Below are 18,738 nucleotides of genomic sequence, written 5' to 3'. Positions count from 1 at the left end.
GGTTTTGTTTTCCTGATAAAAGAGGCAGAGAAACTGACTCTACCCTCCCCGACTCTCTTCCTCTCTTGAACACAAGACATGTAGCCCAGGGGAATCAGCAGCCTTTCTGTACCTGTGATGCGAGAAGAAGGCGACGCTAATGTCAAACAGCTGAAGCCACCCCAGAAACCACCAGCATCCAGGATTCTTATGCAAGAAAAGTAAGTCTCTTATTTGTTTAATCCACAAGTTTGTAAGGTTTCTGCTAAGTATAACTGATAAACCTAAATGATTTGGAAAGTCACTTAATTCTGTGAGGCTCACTTTCTTCCTCTGTAAATATGAGAGTTAAGATATGTATGTAAAGTATTGTTATCTGTTTGGTAACGTCAGCTGTTCATGAGGATGATGACAACCTTATTTAATTCTCACCCAAACCAATTGGACTAATCATCTCATTCATCCATTTTAAAGGCAACAAAATTGAGGGTCCATGAAGTTAATCACCTTGACCAAGATTACACAATTAGTAAGTTGAAGAGCCAGGATTCAAGTTCAGGAATTCTTATTTCAGGGCCACTGGACCTAAACCACTATGATGCTAAGTAAAGTGACTCAACATAGTAAGAGCTAAAGCTAGTAACTGCTGGCTATAATGATTATGATAATGTTAGACAACTATGAAGACAAGAACAGATACATCCTAATTTTCATTCTGGAAAATAATAAATTCTCATTAATTCAACATTAATTTCATTTTTCTGCTTAAAATTAAGATGACTCACTTCTTTATTGAAACAGGAATACATAGCACTCATCACTGAAGGCAATTTTGTTCCTTTATAATACAAAAAGGGAACTAATAATAGTGAATCGTGTGTACATGTGTGGTAAGTCATGTCTGACTCTTTGCAACCCCATGGACTGTAGCCCATCAGGTTCCTCTGTCCATGTGATTTTCAAGGCAAGAATACTGGAGTGGGTTGCCATTTCCTCCTCCAGGAGATCTTCCCAACCCAGGAAACAATCGAACCTGCATCTCCTGCGGCTCCAGCATTGGTAGGCATATTCTTTGCCACTGTGCCACTTAGGAAGCCCAATAACAGTATATGCCAACCCAAACTTGCAATACCTAATGTGAGCTAAATGCTTTTGTGACTCTTGTCTAACAAAAAGGTAAGCAATGACTGTTTATAGTGAACATCTACAAGGCACTATATCAGATATTCTTAAATTATTTTTGCCAAAAGGGAGATTTCATAAGCCAGTGCTAAAGTTAGGAAGTGGCTGCTGCTGTTAGCGATCATCAATGTCATCACCACCATCAGTTACATACCTAGAACTTATATCAAACTAGCACATACTCAGCTTTAGGTACCACTTTGGGAACCTTTTCCTTCAAACTCCAGAAAGTTTTCTTTGGTGAAATAAATGAAACCAACTTTTAAAAAATTCATGCTGAAGGTATAGTATTTGGAAAACAAGCAAAATTCAAAATTAAAGTTTCTAAAAAAAATAAATAAATAAAATAAAGTTTCTAAATAAATTACATTCAAGAAATAGGCAGGCTAAAATATTTCCAGTTGCAATTAGGAAAAGATATTTAGTTTCTGGAACAGATTGAGACTTTAAGAGTTTATGTTTAGCTGTTAACATTCAAAAATAGTTTGGCATATGCCTTTCCAGTAAATAAAAAATAAAGGTGAAGGCTAAAACTAAATGATGGTGAGTAAAATAGAAGTTTTGAGGTGATGTTAATTCAAGTAAAAATGTTAAGTCTCAAAATACATACCTTCACAGCAACATATTTTGGAAGCCAGATAAATTTCAATCATATATTCCACTTTGGAAGACGGATAGCTCTCTCCACTACATATCATAACAAATACTCGATAACCACATTTTCAAAGAAGGACTGTATATTTTAAATGCCTTCAAGGAAAATACATCAAGGAAAGAATCATTTGCTTAATAAATTAAAAAATGACACAGGCAACAGCATAAAATCCACATGAAAATTATAATATGTTCAGTCAGTACTAATTAAGGGTCTAATTATACCTATTCATAGCTAATTTGCATTTTTAAAAGGAACACAAAGTATTCTATTTTAGGTCCAAAATTAAGGTTCTGAAATAAAATTTTAGAGGAAATCTAACTGTAGTATACTTATGGAAAAAAATCTGTTCTTAAAAATTAAAACAAGTGAAAAGCAAAGCATCATACTTTCAAGTACAGGACTATGTTGAACCTGAATTTACCAAATGAAAGAAGTAATACATATAAACTGATACATTTATAGTGTCATTTATAGGCTTTTAAGAGGGCTTCCCAGGAGCTCAGTGGTAAAGAATCCACCTGCCCATGCAAGAGATGCGGAAGACATGATTTCAACCCCTGAGGGTTGAATCTCCAGGGGAAATCTCCAGGAAGATTTCCTGGAGAAGGAAATGACAACCCACTCTGGTATTCTTGCCTGAAAAATCCCATGGACAGAAGAGCTTGAGGGGCTACATTACTTGCAATTGCAAAGAGTCGAACACAAGTGAGCACTATAGTCTTTTAAAGTATTTTTCAATTATTATAATGCTGGGATTTTTTAAAATAGGAGAGCTCCAATCCACTGCTTTTTGAACAATTCTCTTGGTTAAAGTTGAGCTTCCCAGGTGTCGGAGTGGGAAAGAATCTATCTGCCAATTCAGGAGCCACAGGTTCCATCCCTGGGTTGGGAAGAACCTCTGGAGGAGGAATTGGCAACCCCTCCAGTGTTCTTTCCTGGAAAACCCCATGGACAGAGGAACCTGGTGGGCTACAGTCCACGGGGTGATAAAAGTCAGACATGACTGAGAGAGTGAGCATGCCTGGCTAAATTAACCTAGGCTTAAATTCTGGGGTTCAGTTCAGTTCAGTGACTCAGTCATGTCAGACTCCTCTCGATCCCATGGACTTCAGCATGCCAGGCTTCCCTGTCCATCACCAACTCCAAGAGCTTGCTCAAACCCATGTCCGTTGAGTGGGTGATGCGATCCAACCATCTCATCCTCTGTCGTCCCCTTCTCCTCCTGCCCTTAATCTTTCTCAGCATCAGGGTCTTTTCTAGTAAATCAGTTCTTCGCCTGAGGTGGCCAAAGTATTGGAGTTTCAGCTTTAGCATCAGTCCTTCCAATCAGTCCTGAATATTCAGGACTGATTTCCTTTAGGATGGACTGGATGGATCTCCTTGCAGTCCAAGGGACACACAAGAGCCTTACCAACAGTTCGACAGCATCAATTCTTCGGCGTTCAGCTTTCTTTATGGTCTAACTCTCACATCCATACATGACTACTGGAAAAACCAGAGCTTTGACTAGATGGACCTTTGTTGGCAAAGTAACGTCTCTGCTGTTTAATATGCTGTCTAGGTGGGTCATAGCTTTCCTTCCAAGGAGCAAGCATCTTTTAATTTCAAGGCTGCAGTCACCATCAGCAGTGATTTTGGAACCCCAAAAAATAAAGTCTCTCACTGTTTCCATTGTTTCCCTATCTATTTGCCATGAAGCGATGGGACTGGATGCCATGATCTTAGTTTTCTGAATGCTGAGTTTAAGCCAACTTTTTAACTCTCCTCTTTCACTTTCATCAAGAGGCTCTTTAGTTGTTCTTTGCTTTCTGCCACATAGACATCACCAGATGGTCAATAACCAACTGAAATCAGATTGATTATATTCTTTGCAGCCAAAGATAGAGAAGCTCTATACAATAAGCAAAAACAAGACCAGGAGCTGACTGTGGCTCAGATCATGAACTCCTTATTGCAAAATACAGACTTAAACTGAAGAAAGAAGGGAAAACCACTAGACCATGCAGGTATGACCTAAATCAAATCCCTTATGATTATACAGTGGAAGTGAGAAATAGATTAAAGGGATTAGATCTGATAGACACAGTGCCTGAAGAACTATGGATGGAGGTTCGTGACATTGTACAGGAGGCAGGGATCAAGATCATCCCCAAGAAAAAGAAATACAAAAAGGCAAAATGGTTGTCTGAGGAGCCCTTACAAGTAGCTGAGAAAAGAAGAAAAGCGAAAAGCAAAGGAGAAAAGGAAAGATATACCCATTTGAATGCAGAGTTCCAAAGAATAGCATGGAGAGATAAGAAAGCCTTCCTCAGCGATCAATGCAAAGAAAGAGAGGAAAACAACAGAATGGGAAAGACTAGAGATCTCTTCAAGAAAATTAGAGATACCAAGGGAACATTTCATGCAAAGATGAGCACAATAAAGGACAGAAATGCTATGGACCTAACAGGAGCAGAAAATATTAAGAAGAGATGGCAAGAATACACAGAAGAACTGTACAAAAAAGATCTTCATGACTCAGATAACCACAATGGTGTGATCACTCACCTAGAGCCAGACATCCTGGAATGCGAAGTCAAGTGGGCCTTAGGAAACATCATTACGAACAAAGCTAGTGGAGGTGAGGGGAATTCCAGTTGAGCTATTTCAAATCCTAAAAGATGATGCTGTGAAAGTGCTGCACTCAATATGCCAGCAAATTTGAAAAACTCAGCAGTGGCCACAGGACTGGAAAAGGTCAGTTTTCATTCAAATCCCAAAGAAAGGCAACGCCAAAAAATGTTCAAACTACTGCACAATTGCACTCATCTCACAAGCTAGCAAAATAATGCTCAAAATTCTCCAAGCCAAGTTTCAACAGTACGTGAACAGTGAACTTCCAGATGTTCAAGCTGGATTTAGAAAAGACAGAGAAACCAGAGATCAAATTGCCAACATCTGTTGGATCACTGAAAAAGCAAGAGCATTCCAGAAAAACATCTACTTCTGCTTTATTGACTATGCCAAAGCCTTTGACTGTGTGAATCACAACAAACCATGGAAAATTCTTCAAGAGACGGGATTACCAGACTACCTCACCTGCCTCCTGAGAAATCTGTATGCAGGACAAGAAGCAACAGTTAGAACTGGACATGGAAGAACAGACTGGTTCCAAATGGGAAACGAGTATTGTCACCCTGCTTATTTAACTACTATGCAGAGTACATCATGCAAAATGCTAGACTAGATGAAGCACAAGCTGGAATCAAGATTGCCAGAAGAAAGATCAATAACCTCAGATATGCAGAGGACACAACTCCACCCTTATGGCAGAGAGTGAAGAAGAACCAAAGAGCCTCTTGATAAAAGTGAAAGAGGAGAATGAAAAAGTTGGCTTAAAACTCTGGAGTAAAAGTGCTTTTACTGTACATACTGATTGTCAGAGGATTAGAGCCAAAGGCTTTTTGCCCTCCACACTCGTGTTCTTCCTGACACTTGCTTTGCTATCAACTTCCCTACACATTCCAAAAACCAGAGTATCTCCTTCCTATCATTTTTATTCTCTAAAATTTTAGAAAGCAGTTTTAGAGGAATGAAAAAAAAAAAAAAGAACAAGGAAAGAAGGAGAACCAAGATAAGGAGGTATATGACAATTTCAGAAATGAAAATGGTCCACAGACAGTACTGAACACTACGGAGAGCTTCAGCAAAGATAACTGGGCCGAGAGCCAGAAGGCCACTGATGCATTTAAGAGGGAGCTTTTAGTTAGCACTTGGCAAGGGCAGAGTCAGGTGGGCTGAGCTGAGGAAGAAATGAAATGTAGAAAATAAGGGCAATCTGGGAGACAGGGAGGAAGAGAACAGTTTGAAGGGTAAAATGTTTCAAATTTTATCACATTTTCTAGAAAAGATAATATCAGAGAAAATTTAAAGTAGAGAATAGGAAAGCCAGGGAGGACTAAGTTGAATTAATATGATATTTCAGATATTCAACTATTTTTTTTTTACTCTAAAAAGTAGCAATTTCATATAGATTAAACTAATGTATGAACTTAATTTCAATAACGAAGGAGCTAAAGCAATCTGCTAAGGAGGTAGAAGAGAGGAACAAGAGGACTAAGAGTAAAAAAGGTAAAGTAACAAGGACTCTACCAGAAATAAATGAAAGCATTTTCAGAACTCTGCTTAAAGTCCTACAATATGATCCTATGCTGAAAACACCTGGCAAGGTTGTTATCCTCTAAAAGGATCCCACCTGCTAGTTCTACCTTTGCATTTATTTCACTTTTAGAAACAAAGCTACTGAACTCTAACAGGATGCCTGAACCTGAACACTGCAAGATTTCTTTTGGGGGGGAAAAAAAATCACTCTTGCTTAATGTGCACTGATGCGCACTGATGTGCACTTAAAGCTGCACTGATGCTGTTGCCTTTGTTTTTTGTTTTTTTGCTGATACAGAAGATATAGAAACTTAGAGCCCAATATGAAAAGCAGAGACATTACTTTGTCAACAAAGGTCCATAGAGTCAAAGCTATGGTATTTCCAGTAGTCATGTATGGAGGTGAGAGTTGGATTATAAACAAAGCTGAGCACCAAAGAAATGATGCTTTCAAACTGTGGTGTTGGAGAAGACTCCTGAGAGTCCCTTGGACTGCAAGGAGATCCAACCAGTCAATCCTAAAGGGAATCACTCCTGAATATTCATTGGAAGGACTGATGCTAAAGCTGAAGCTCTAATACTTTAGCTGCCTGATGTGAAGAACTGACTCATTGGAAAAGACTCTGATGCTGGGAAAGATTGAAGGCAAAAGGAGAAGTGGATGGCAGAGGATGAGATGGTTAGATAGTATCACCAACCTGATGGACTTGAGTCTGAGCAAGTTCTGGGAGTTGGTGATGGACAGGGAAGCCTGGCATGCTGCAGTCTATGGGGTCGCAAAGAGTCAGACACGACTGACCGACTGAATTGATGAAGTTGCTAATTTCAGGTCTACTGTTTTTCTATATCCTAATTTCTCATAAATACAGCTGCAAATAGCCAAATATCTACAGAATAACCACATATCTAAAACCAAGCTCCATGCCCTGCCCTATGAAGAGCAACTCTATCCAATTTTCCTTTTGCTGTGACCTCCATCTTTCTAGTCACCTGGGCTGGTACCAGTCAGCAAAACCTATCAGTCAACTTCTTCGAACAGTCTCTCCTAACTTTCCTTTCCCATTTTTTCTTGCTCTAGTCCAACCAGCAGTCAGCCCGTCTGGATATCTATGATAGTCTCAGAACTGGCCTTGCCTATCTATCTCCCATATCACTACCAGTGTGTTATCCAAAAACACCAGTCCCCAAACTCAGCTCCTTTGTATCTCCACCATCATAAATTTTCATCTTGAAATTCAGTTTTCTGTAAGGAACCTTGACTGTCTAGTAAAGCAAATATTTCATTGTTGTATTTTAGTCATTAAGTCATGTCCAACTATTTGTGACCCCATGGACTGTTGCCCACCAGGCTCCTCTGTCCATGAGATTTCCCAGGCAAGAATACTGGAGTGGGCTGCCATTTCCTTTTCTAGGTGATCTTCCTGATGGAAGGACTGAACCCATGTCTCCTGCTTAATAGGTGGATTCCTTACCTATTCCTTACGCCATCTGGTAAGCCCAAATATTTCATTACTCCTTAAAATTTCATCCAAGCCATGGGCTCTTGACCCATGATAATTTTAAAAATGTACACATGCTATGTTCATACCTCCCTCTAAAAGTGGGGACTAACTCCTCAGCCACTGAGTGTGGGCTGGGCTTACTGACTTACTTCTAATGAAGAGAATATGGCAGAAATGACAATGTCTGACTAGGTCATAAAGGAAATCACAACCACTTCCAAGGTCTCTCTTAATCACTCAGGGGAGAGCTAACTGTTATGCAGTGAGGACACTCAAGGAGCCCTGGAGAAGTCCATGTGGTAAGGCCTAAGGCCTCCTGCCCACAGCCAGCACTAACTTGCCAGGCATGTGAGGCAGCCACTTTGGAAGCAAAATCTCCAGCCCTAGTTAAGCCTTCAGATGACTGCAGCCTGGCTGCATCTTAAGCTTCATCTTAAATGAAGCTCATAATAACCTTGAGCCAGGATGGTCTAGCAAAGATACTCATAAGTTCCTGACTCACAGCAATTGCATGAGATAATAAATGTTTATTGCCTTAATCCATTAAGTTATTGAGTAATATGTTACATAGATGGAGAAGACAGGCTTATTCTCAATTCTGTGCCATTGCTCATGCCATCTCCTCCACCACTGTCCTCTCATTGTCCATCTTCCAATGCCCCTTCCCCTACCCTTCAGATTCAAGCCAAAGTTTCATCTCCGTGAGGAGCCCCCTTCTTTTTTTTCATAAAACCACTTCAACTCTTCCTTCTCCAGTTCTACTTTGAACACTTCTATGCTTAATCACATCATTCATTTAGGCATTCACTCATATATTCCTGTGTTACTGGGCTATATGCATCTTTCCTCTTAAAGACATCATACAGTTCTTCTAAACTGCATTCAGCACACTGTAATTAAGATACTCAACATCTGCTGAGAAAATTAGCAAGTCACACATACACGTGCACCCTGGAAGTGCATTTGATGAGTACGTATAAAGTAGAGGTAAACAATATGGACTTAGAGCTAACAGTCTCTCCTCTCTGCTTATTTACTAGCTGCTGTCCTTGGGTAAGTTACTTAAAATCTCTGTAAGCCTTTATTTCTTCAGTGCTTTTTAATAAGGATTCTAACAGTATCTATTTTAGTATCTACTTAATCAAAAGATGTTTAAAAAAACACATGCAAATCTCTGAGCAAAGTGCCTGGCACAGAGTGTTCAACAAATGTTAGTTATTATTGCTTGTATTATTAACCACAAATGACAAAGGACATGTTGAAATTCTGGGTTCCTGAAAGTCTCTAGATGTTATCAAGTGGCAATTTAAATTAATATGAAATTCTACAAACTAAAACAGGATTCACAATTTCTATTAAGATAACTTAATTTTTCTAAAATCTACTTTTAAGTCAATAGAACTACAGCCTGAACCAATTGTACAAGTGCAGCCTAGACTTTTTATCCTTGTTGTCCTAATAGGATATTAACTTCAAAGCTTTTGTGGGAACACTTAATTGCTTGCATTCCTTAACAAGTAGCCACCTAAGGAGTTTCCAGATTCACTTTTAACCTTTACAGTCCTGAGAAAGAATATAAGGCAAACTTACGAGACATTTAAATTTACACAGTCTCTGGGTTGATACAGCTGCATGTATGTGAATAAGCCACAAAAAGTAAATGAATTTTGTACATCAATCAAAATAGAATCCAATAGAAAAAAAAAAATCAAAATAAAAGAACACTGCTATACCATATACCTGAGGGGACGTGGGTGGGAAACTATAATGTTATTCATTAAAAAAAATTTTTATTGTGGTATAATTGACATTTGCTATTATATTAGTTTCAGGGGTACAACATAATGATTCACTATTTCTGTATATTGTGAAAAGGTCTCCACAAGTCCAGTTAACATCCATCACCATAAACAGTAACAAATGCAACTTTTTGTGATGAGAACTTTTAAGATTACTCTCTAAACAACTTTCAAATATGCAACACAGTATTATTAACTGTAGTAACCATGTGGTACATTTTATCTCCATGACTTATTTATTTTATAACTGGAAATTTGTAGCTTTTGACCACCTTCTCCATTTCACCCACCCTGCAACCTCTGACAACCACCAATCCATTCCCTGTATCTATGAGGCCTGTCCCCTGTCTTTTTTTGTGTGTGACTAATGTTATTCAGAGTTGGAATTACATATGTTTCATGAACTCAGATCATTCCTAAGCTATTTTATAATTTACATATATTCTTAACCATTTCCTAAAAAATAATCGAAGCTGTGTTGAGAAAACCTAATAGAATGATTTTCAATAACCATTCTATTTAAAAACAAGCTTACTTTTTAACTGTGAACCAAGTCCTCTGGAATAAAAAGAGCTACTTAATTTAAATTGTTATTTTCTCTTTCCCCCTACCAATATACCTTGAAAACTTTAGTTTTTGAAACATTCAGTATCCATTCCACTCTTTATGTGACCCTATACATCACACAACCTGAAATAGAAACAAAGACTGCAAAATTAGCTTGTTTATTACACCTCAGTGTCAAACAAAAGTACAAATAATATTCAGTGCATGTGCTAGTTACCTTAGAACTGCCAATCATGCTTGTTTTGAAACCTTTTGATTTTCAGAGCTGTCAATCTTGTGTGTTGTAAGAGAGAAGTGTGTAGAAATAATGCTTTAAGAGATGCAATCTTCATGAAGCATGAATAAATCAATGGACTTTACTCATAAAATTAAATCTTAGGATTTGACAGAAAGGTATACAATTCTCACAAAAAAATAAAAATATAAATTAATGAAATTAATTTATTTAAAATTAATTAATTTAATTTTAAAAATATAAATTAATGAAATAAAAAAGAGAATAAGGCTCTTTAACCAAAAAGGTAAGCATGGTTCAGCCATAAGGATTTGATATTTCAGTAAAAAAGAGGAATGTTCTTTAACTGATACTAATCAGAAGTATTATAACCATCGAGTGGGAAAGGGAGAATCAAACTAATCTAAATCTGGACATTAAAAAAAATTTTTTTGAAGCAGGCGAAAGTATCAATATAAATTCTCCACTTCCCCAATACAACTCAATTTTCTATTTACCTATTCATTCGTGTCTAAAATCAAACACCATCAGAAGCTTTGCCCTCTGACTTGCAAGCCACAATTAGTCACCAACACCTGTTTCTTCTATCTCCTAAATTACTACTAAAAATCTCCTTTCTTGACCCCTAGACTTAATTCACAGAGAAGGCAATGGCACCCCACTCCAGTACTCTTGCCTGGAAAATCCATGGATGGAGGAGCCTGGTGGGCTGCAGTCGCTATGAGTCGGACACGACTGAGTGACTTCACTTTCAGTTTTCACTTTCATGCATTGGAGAAGGAAATGGCAACCCACTCCAGTGTTCTTGCCTGGAGAATCCCAGGGATGGGGGAGCCTGGTGGGCTGCCATCTATGGGGTTGCACAGAGTCGGACACGACTGAAGTGACTCAGCAGCAGCAGCAGTAGCAGCAGACTTAATTCACATTCTTGTTATTTCTTTCCAGAAGCTTCCTTACTGGCCTCTCTAACTCTGGTTTCATTCTTCTAATACATACTCCACATCACAGCCAGAATGATCTCACTGAAACACAGTGTGGTCCCTATTACCTATCAGGATATTTTCATATCTTTACCACTTTCAGAGTAAAGCCTCAATGTTTGAAAATGATACATAAACTCCTTAAGGATCTGGCTCCTGCCCATGTCCCTGATCTCCCAATTCACTTCTCCTAAACTTAAGCCAACTAAGCCACTTGAGTTCTCTCTCACTGAAAACTTTGGCAAGTACAGCTCCCTCTCATTTTCTGCACTTTGTATCTCCTATCCCCCCTCTACAACTCAGTTCAACTGCTAGTTCCTCTGGGAAACTGTCTCTGACACAAGCTGACTCCATCATTGATCCCCTCTTTTCCATGCCATTAGGGTACAGTAAATAAAACTTGACACGATACTATGTGTATTGGTTTACATCTCTATCCCCGAGCAGAATCACAAACTCCCTGAACACTGGGAATGTCTTTCATCTGTACATCACTAACATAAAACAAGAAGTGGTGCACAATAGCTGCTCATTAAATGTTTGCTGACTCAGTGAAAAATTATACTATGGCCTATTTGTTTAAAAATAAGGTTAATAAACAGAGAAGGCAATGGCACCCCACTCCAGTACTCTTGCCTGGAGAATCCCATGGACGGAGGAGCCTGGTAGGCTGCAGTCCATGAGGTCGCTAAGAGTCGGACATGACTGAGCGACTTCACTTTCACTTTTCACTCTCATGCATTGGAAAAGGAAATGACAACCCACTCCAGTGTTCTTGCCTGGAGAATCCCAGGGACGGGGGAGCCTAGTGGGCTGCCGTCTATGGGGTCACACAGAGTCGGACACGACTGAAGCAACTTAGCAGCAGCAGCAAGGTTAATAAAATCAGCAACTTAGTTCTTAAGATTAATAAAATGTATTATGGGTACATTCCAAGCCAACCAAACTAATCAATGCCATAAAGCAATACTTTGCACAAGGGCTTCCCTTGTGGCTCAGCTGGTAAAGAATCCGCCTGCAATGCGGGAGACCTGGGTTCGATCCTTGGGTTGGGAAGATCCCCTGGAGAAGGGAAAGGCTACCCACTCCAGTATTCTGGGCTGGAGAATTCCATGGACTCTACAGCCCATGGGATCACAGAGTCGGACCCGACTGAGTGACTTTCACTTCACTCACTGTAAGAACTGGCACCATCTCAAGTGATATTTGAGATCCAATAATCCCATCCTATTTTCACTACTGTTCCTACTAGAGGTGTTAAAGTCTCAACCACGACAACTGCTCCTGTCCAAGACACTCAGTACCTTGATTGATTCAACAAACACTTTTCTGATATGTGACCATCCCTATCAAGGGCTTCAGTGAACAGGTTAGTCAACATAGGGGCCAGACCCCGACCTGGTTACATGTCACTGATCAGGAAGTTAGTTATCTGGTGACATCAAGTCTCCACAGAACTCGGTGAGAATTAAGCAGGGGAGCTTAGAAGTGGTCAAGATACACATCGACACTCGCATACTAAAGCACATACACTTTACTTACTTAAGAGGCTGCTAGGTCCTTATTCAAACTCTAGTTGTCTTATTTTAAGCACAATTTTGATGACTGATTTCCCAGGCATCAGAATATTAGAAGAAAATTAGAAAGTGTAAGAAAGCTAAAAATGCAGACACAAATACAAATAGAAAAAGAAACATGACACCCAAAGGTGAAACACAAAAACTACAAAACTGGAGGGTTACATGGCTGAGGAACAATAATTCTATATATTTAAGTTGTGATACAATACAGAAATTAATGTTCATAATTATGACCTTAGGTCATCAAAACAAAGACAAACAAGTTAAACAATTTTAGGTCTAATAAGGTTCAAGAAAACAAATGATACATTTTATAAAATGAATCAATTAAAAATTGCGTTATACATAGAGAGTCAACTTTCTACCCTTTGCAAAATAAACTTTTTTGAAATATGTCTTTCCCAAATAACAAGAGGCATGCTGACTCTAAGCTACTTATCATTGTCAGACATTAACTAGTTCCTGTGACTACAGGAGTCACCACAATCATGATTCACAGCCGTTCCAAAACAAAGCCTGGACCTGCTGGCCATTAGATTATTGGTGGTAATACTACCCAAACACACTGTACCATGGACACCATAACCCAGGATATTAGAACTGACTACCTACCAGTCTTTAACAGACCTCTAAAGAGATTCACTACCATACTGCTTTCAAGGTCCCTGGTATTAAGCTGGTTCGTATGTCAGACTATTATAAGGAAGTTTCTATAACACTTTAGTACTAATAGCTACATGCTGTAGGATTTAGAAAGCAGCACAGCAAAGTGAAAGAACATTCCTGAGTGATGGATACACACAGCCCTAGGCTTTAATCCCTGCCTTGTTAATTACACCTGTGTGACTGCAGCGCCTTGTTTATGCTCAGAGACTTACTTTCGTTTTGGAAATGGGGATAATATCTTCTACTGTCTATGCTTCTTGTGCAGAACAAATCAGATAATGTACATAAGGTGCGAACATACGTTTTAAAAAGCCTGGCCATCAGGATTATCAGATATAGAAATGAAATGATCTTAATCCACACTAGGACAAATTTTGTGAGATTGTGTGCTGTATTAATAACACACAAATGTTTAAAGGGAAAAGTGCTTTATATTTTTAAGTCAGAGTAGAAGTCCCCTGACTCATAGATTGGTTTATGGAAAAGCAGGTCAAAGTGAGGACTCCATAAAACAAGTATACACATAAACTGTAGAGATATTAACTTAGCAATTAATGCAAATATTCTGAGAGGGGGCCAGGCCTTCTTACTGAGAAGAGGTCCACTCACTGGAGCTCTGCACTGATCTCCTCAAACAAATAATATCTATACTGCAAAGTCTGGGATTGCCAGAGTCAGTCAATTTAAACTAACCCAGGGACAGAAAGAACTGCCGCCCCCATTTCAATCTTTATAGTTTACTTAAACTAATTCAATAGCAATTTTAGTTTAAAAAGATTCCCTTATGGTGCCTTTCTAAAACATTAAAATTAGCTTTCATAAGAACAAAGACCCTTTCGAAACTATTTTATTAATTTATGTAATAATCAAATAAATTATTTAGCAATAATATAAATGGGTTTGGGAATAAACACAACTAGCTTTTGCTAAATATATACTTCAACTGAATGAAGCAAAAATGCCCAGCTATGGTACAGAACTATTAGTTTCTAATTGTCTAAGTGCTGATATCATCCTAAAGCAGATCAGTCCTGGGTGTTCATTGGAAGGACTGATGTTGAAGCTGAAACTCCAATATACTTTGGCCACCTGATGCAGAGAGCTGACTCATTTGAAAAGACCCTGATGCTGGGAAAGATTGAGGGCAGGAGGAGAAGGGGACGACAGAAGATGAGATGGTTGGATGGCATCACCGACTCAATGGACATGAGTTTGGGTGAACTCTGGGAGTTGGTGATAGACAGGGAGGCCTGGCGTGCTGCGGTTCATGGGGTCGCAAAGAGTTGGACACAACTGAGCGACTGAACTGAATTGAACTGAAGTGCTGGTATGGGTTAATGGGTTTTATAGAAGAAAATCTTGATTAAATTTAAGAAGTCAGTTAATTCAATGATAACTGCCAAAAAAGTTAATGCCAGGGTCATCTTGATTTGCTATAATCTGACTTCTGATTCCAAGTCATAAACTGATGTTTAAAAAACAAAATGGAGACACGTGTACCCGAATGTTCATCACAGCACTGTTTATAATAGCCAGGACATGGAAGCAACCTAGATGTCCATCAGCAGATGAATGGATAAGAAAGCTGTGGTACATATACACAATGGAGTATTACTCGGCCATTAAAAAGAATACATTTGAATCAGTTCTAATGAGGTGGATGAAACTGGAGCCTATTATACAGAGTGAAGTAAGCCAGAAAGAAAAACACCAATACAGTATACTAACGCACATATATGGAATTTAGAAAGATGGTAACAATAATCCTGTATGCAAGACAGCAAAAGAGACACAGATGTATAAGATGTGTATCAGATGTATGAGACAGCAAAAGAAACACAGATGTATAAGAACAGTCTTTTGGACTCTGTGGGAGAGGGAGAGGGGGGATGATTTGGGAGAATGGCATTGAAACATGTATAATATCATATAAGAAACGAACTGCCAGTCCAGGTTCGATGCAGGATACAGGATGTGTGGGGCTGGTGCACTGGGATGACCCAGAGGGATGGTACAGGGAGGGAGGTGGGAGGGGGGTTCAGGATGGGGAACACGTGTACACCCATGGTGGATTCATGCTGATGTATGGCAAAACCAATACAATATTGTAAAGTAATTAGCCTCCAATTAAAATAAATAAATTTATATTAAAAAAATATAAAAATATAAAACAAAATGATTAAAACTTTTGAGGCTGGTACTGTAAGAGTTAGGCCCCAACCACACTGCCAAAATTTCTGAATAATATGCCTACTTTGCAACTCACTCAAAGTAGATCACACCACTATTATTCATGCCTAAATACTATACTTAATATTCTAAATATTACTATTAATGCAATGCCTTTCCAGACTTAATTTTTCTTTTAAAGTGTTTTTCGAACTTTTTTTGTATGATAGAAATACTCACCACCACTCCCTTCAACACCTTAAACAAGACGTTACCAGAACTGTAATATATAAAAACAGTGAAAGCAGAGCTGCTCTGAAATAGGACCTAACTGCCCCCTTTTCTCCCAGAGCACTCTCTGAAGCCTTTTTGCATAACTTTATCTGATTCAATGGATATGAACCTGGGCAAACTCTGGGAGATGGTGAGGGTCAGGGAAGCCTGGCATGCTGCAGTCTATAGGGTTGCCAAGAGTCGGACATGACTTGGCAACTGAATAACAACATGCTTCTTGGGACAAAAACTGAAAATTTGTTCCTTTAAACAACAATCAGACATCAATATTAAAACAAAAAAAGCTACAGAACTTATTAAAAGGCTGTAATTTAGCTAATTAGAATATTCAGTTAACCAAAACAATTTGGGATCCTTATCAGTTGTTTATCACTTTTTTTAAAAAGAAGCATTCTGGTGGCATTTTAAACATTTAGCAATAGAAGTAAGGGTCAAAGGTCTTCTCTGATTACTGTTATCTTCTACTCACTGACCATCTTGTCATCATATTACCTCTTCTTACTCATTTAATTACCAATTTTTAAAACTGATTTGTGCACTAGTTTATTATCTATTCTCCATTCTCCCAAGAGAGTAAGTTCCCCCAACTTCATGGAAGCAGAGCTAATCTGTCTTGTTTATGAGCCCTTATAAACAGTGTCTGCCAAACTGAAGAGATCCTAAACTCTTGGGTACTGTTAGCAAGAGCAAGAGCTGATCATTTTTCATTAATAGAAAATATATCAGTAATTTGCAAATGAAGTACCTCTTTATTTCATGTAAAGAAATTCTTTCTTCTCCTCCCTACAACTGATAAGCTTTAGATCATGCCACCATGGATGCCACCCAGTTGAACTGGCCATACTTATTCTTACTAGTTGACCTAATGTGAAGCCAGACCAGCAGGTATTAGCTTTATAAAAAGATGCATTTTATATATAAGTCTGCTGAATTATGAATATTTTACCTGCTCAGCCAAATTTATTATAAACTGGCAAATGCCAGTGATATACATGTTTATGTTTGTATATATTAAAAATTTATAGAAAAAATTCATTTCCATCTTGCTGACTACTGTTTTCCAATCTCAGAGTTTTAGTTCTGCATCTCTGTTCCCTCTTTATATTCTACTCCCAGGTCTCCCACCTTAGTGGTTTTCATAAGGCATATTTATATTCACAATTATCTTTATCTACAAAGACTATAAACAGAATGAATTCTGTTCAAATAATAGGAAAAATGGTAATCCAGAGAGCAGATGCAAAACAGGAAGAAAAAAATATGATAAAGAATCAGAATTTGGTACAATAAGAGAAAAGAACATAAAGAAAGAAAAATCAGAGGTTTCTCTTGAAAGGCAGATGGAGACTGTGAAAAAGAAGAGGCACAAAAGTTACACACACAATGGGTTGAACAGCATGTATTATTTACTCCAAAGATGGTTTTAATTGTATGATGTGGAACGGTTTATTATCAGGATGGACATTCAAGTCTTCTCCAAAACTGATCTCACTGCTTTGAGAAGACATGAATCTAGCCTAACTTGACTAATATAACATGATGTGAACTTGGCCTACGTGGACTAACTGGCATGATGAAGAGAAATAATCCTATTTTTTATCTTTTCAAAAAATCACCACTTAAAGTCCAACAATACTTTTGAGATATCTCAACTTTTATGCACACTTTTAAAGCATCTGGAAAGGATTCTACTTACTCTCCATCCACTTCCGGTCTTGTACATACACAATGAAACTTGCCGCCAAAATCTATATAAAGATTGTTCTCCACAATATGAAAGATTCGCCCAATGACTATTTTATCCTTTGCAGGTCCCATCTGTGTAAGAGGAGAATGTCTCAGCATAGATGCGAAGGATTCCACATTTTTCGGAGAGCCCTAAAATATGAAAAGAGACATCGATACGTATGTAATTCAATGCAAAGGTATAATATGGTAAGCACAGTGACAGCTTCCGTGCCCACGCAGCCACCACCTCTTGGCTTCTCTGGTGACTCGGACGGTAAAGAATCTGCCTACATCGCAGGAGACCAGGGTTCAATCACTGGGTTGGGAAGATCCCCTGGAGAAGGGAATGCCAACCCACTCCAGTATTCTGGGAAATCTCATGGACAGAGGAGCCTGGAGCGGTCACAAAGATTCAGACACGATTGAGCAACTAACACACATACATACAGAGTAATAGCTTACAGGGGAAGTTTTTAAAAGTCAATTTGCTGTATATTTGTTTTGCAGCAATAATAAAAACACTGAAATAAAATCTTGCTTTAAAAAGTCAGGTACACTCTTCAGCTTCCTCCTCATTCTTTTCCTCCTTGAAGAGCCAGAGAAAAGCAGGCATCTGTGCTTGGGTGGAGATGTGGTGACCCCGGGTGCAATCTGGAAGGTGAGCAGGTAAGAACTGTCCTTAGACAAAGCCTCAGGCCTGGGGTGAGGAGGTGAGTATGCACGAAGGGTATCCAAGAAGGTAACTGGCTTCATTCCTATATGCTGTGCTTAGTCACTCAGTCGTGTCTAACTCTTTGTGATCCCACGGACTGTAGCCCTCCAGACTCCTCTGTCCATGGAATTCTCCAGGCAAGAATACTGGAGTGGGTTGCCATGCTCTCCGCCAGGCGATCTTCCCAACCCAGGGATCGAACCCAGGTCTCCCTCATTGCAGGTGTTCTTTACTGTCTGAGCCAGCAGGGAAGTCCTCATTCCTATATGACTATCTGCAAAAAAAAAAAAAATGCCTTTGAATACAGGTTAATGAAAGTGACTATAGTTTTAATACAAATTTAAATAAACATTAAGATAAAAATTATTATGGGTCATATAATTAGTAGTCTGAATTAGCATTCTTGTTACATAATATTTTTAAATGACCTGACTTTAATTTTAACGTTATATTTTAATGCTGTAATTTTCTTTTCCTAAAATAAAATTTTAAAGGAAAGACAGCTTTAACTGTTTTGTGTTACTCATTTCTAGAAGTTGTTTTACAT

General features: G+C 38.5%; 1 protein-coding gene across 1 annotated transcript in view; it reads right to left on the bottom strand.

The window, feature by feature from the left end:
• MRPS28 (mitochondrial ribosomal protein S28) overlaps window positions 1-18,738 on the bottom strand; it is a 102,547-nt gene that overhangs the window by 68,326 nt on the left and 15,483 nt on the right. The window contains exon 2 of the mRNA XM_006057047.4: window positions 17,448-17,629. Coding sequence (XP_006057109.3) covers window positions 17,448-17,629 — 182 coding nt within the window. The remainder of the gene's footprint in view (window positions 1-17,447; window positions 17,630-18,738) is intronic.

The sequence above is a fragment of the Bubalus bubalis genome, chromosome 15, assembly GCF_019923935.1.
Source record: "Bubalus bubalis isolate 160015118507 breed Murrah chromosome 15, NDDB_SH_1, whole genome shotgun sequence".
In the NCBI taxonomy this organism is placed as follows: domain Eukaryota; kingdom Metazoa; phylum Chordata; class Mammalia; order Artiodactyla; family Bovidae; genus Bubalus; species Bubalus bubalis.
The sequence above is the reverse complement of the archived record's forward strand: the minus strand, read 5'-3'. Positions and strand labels throughout refer to the sequence as shown.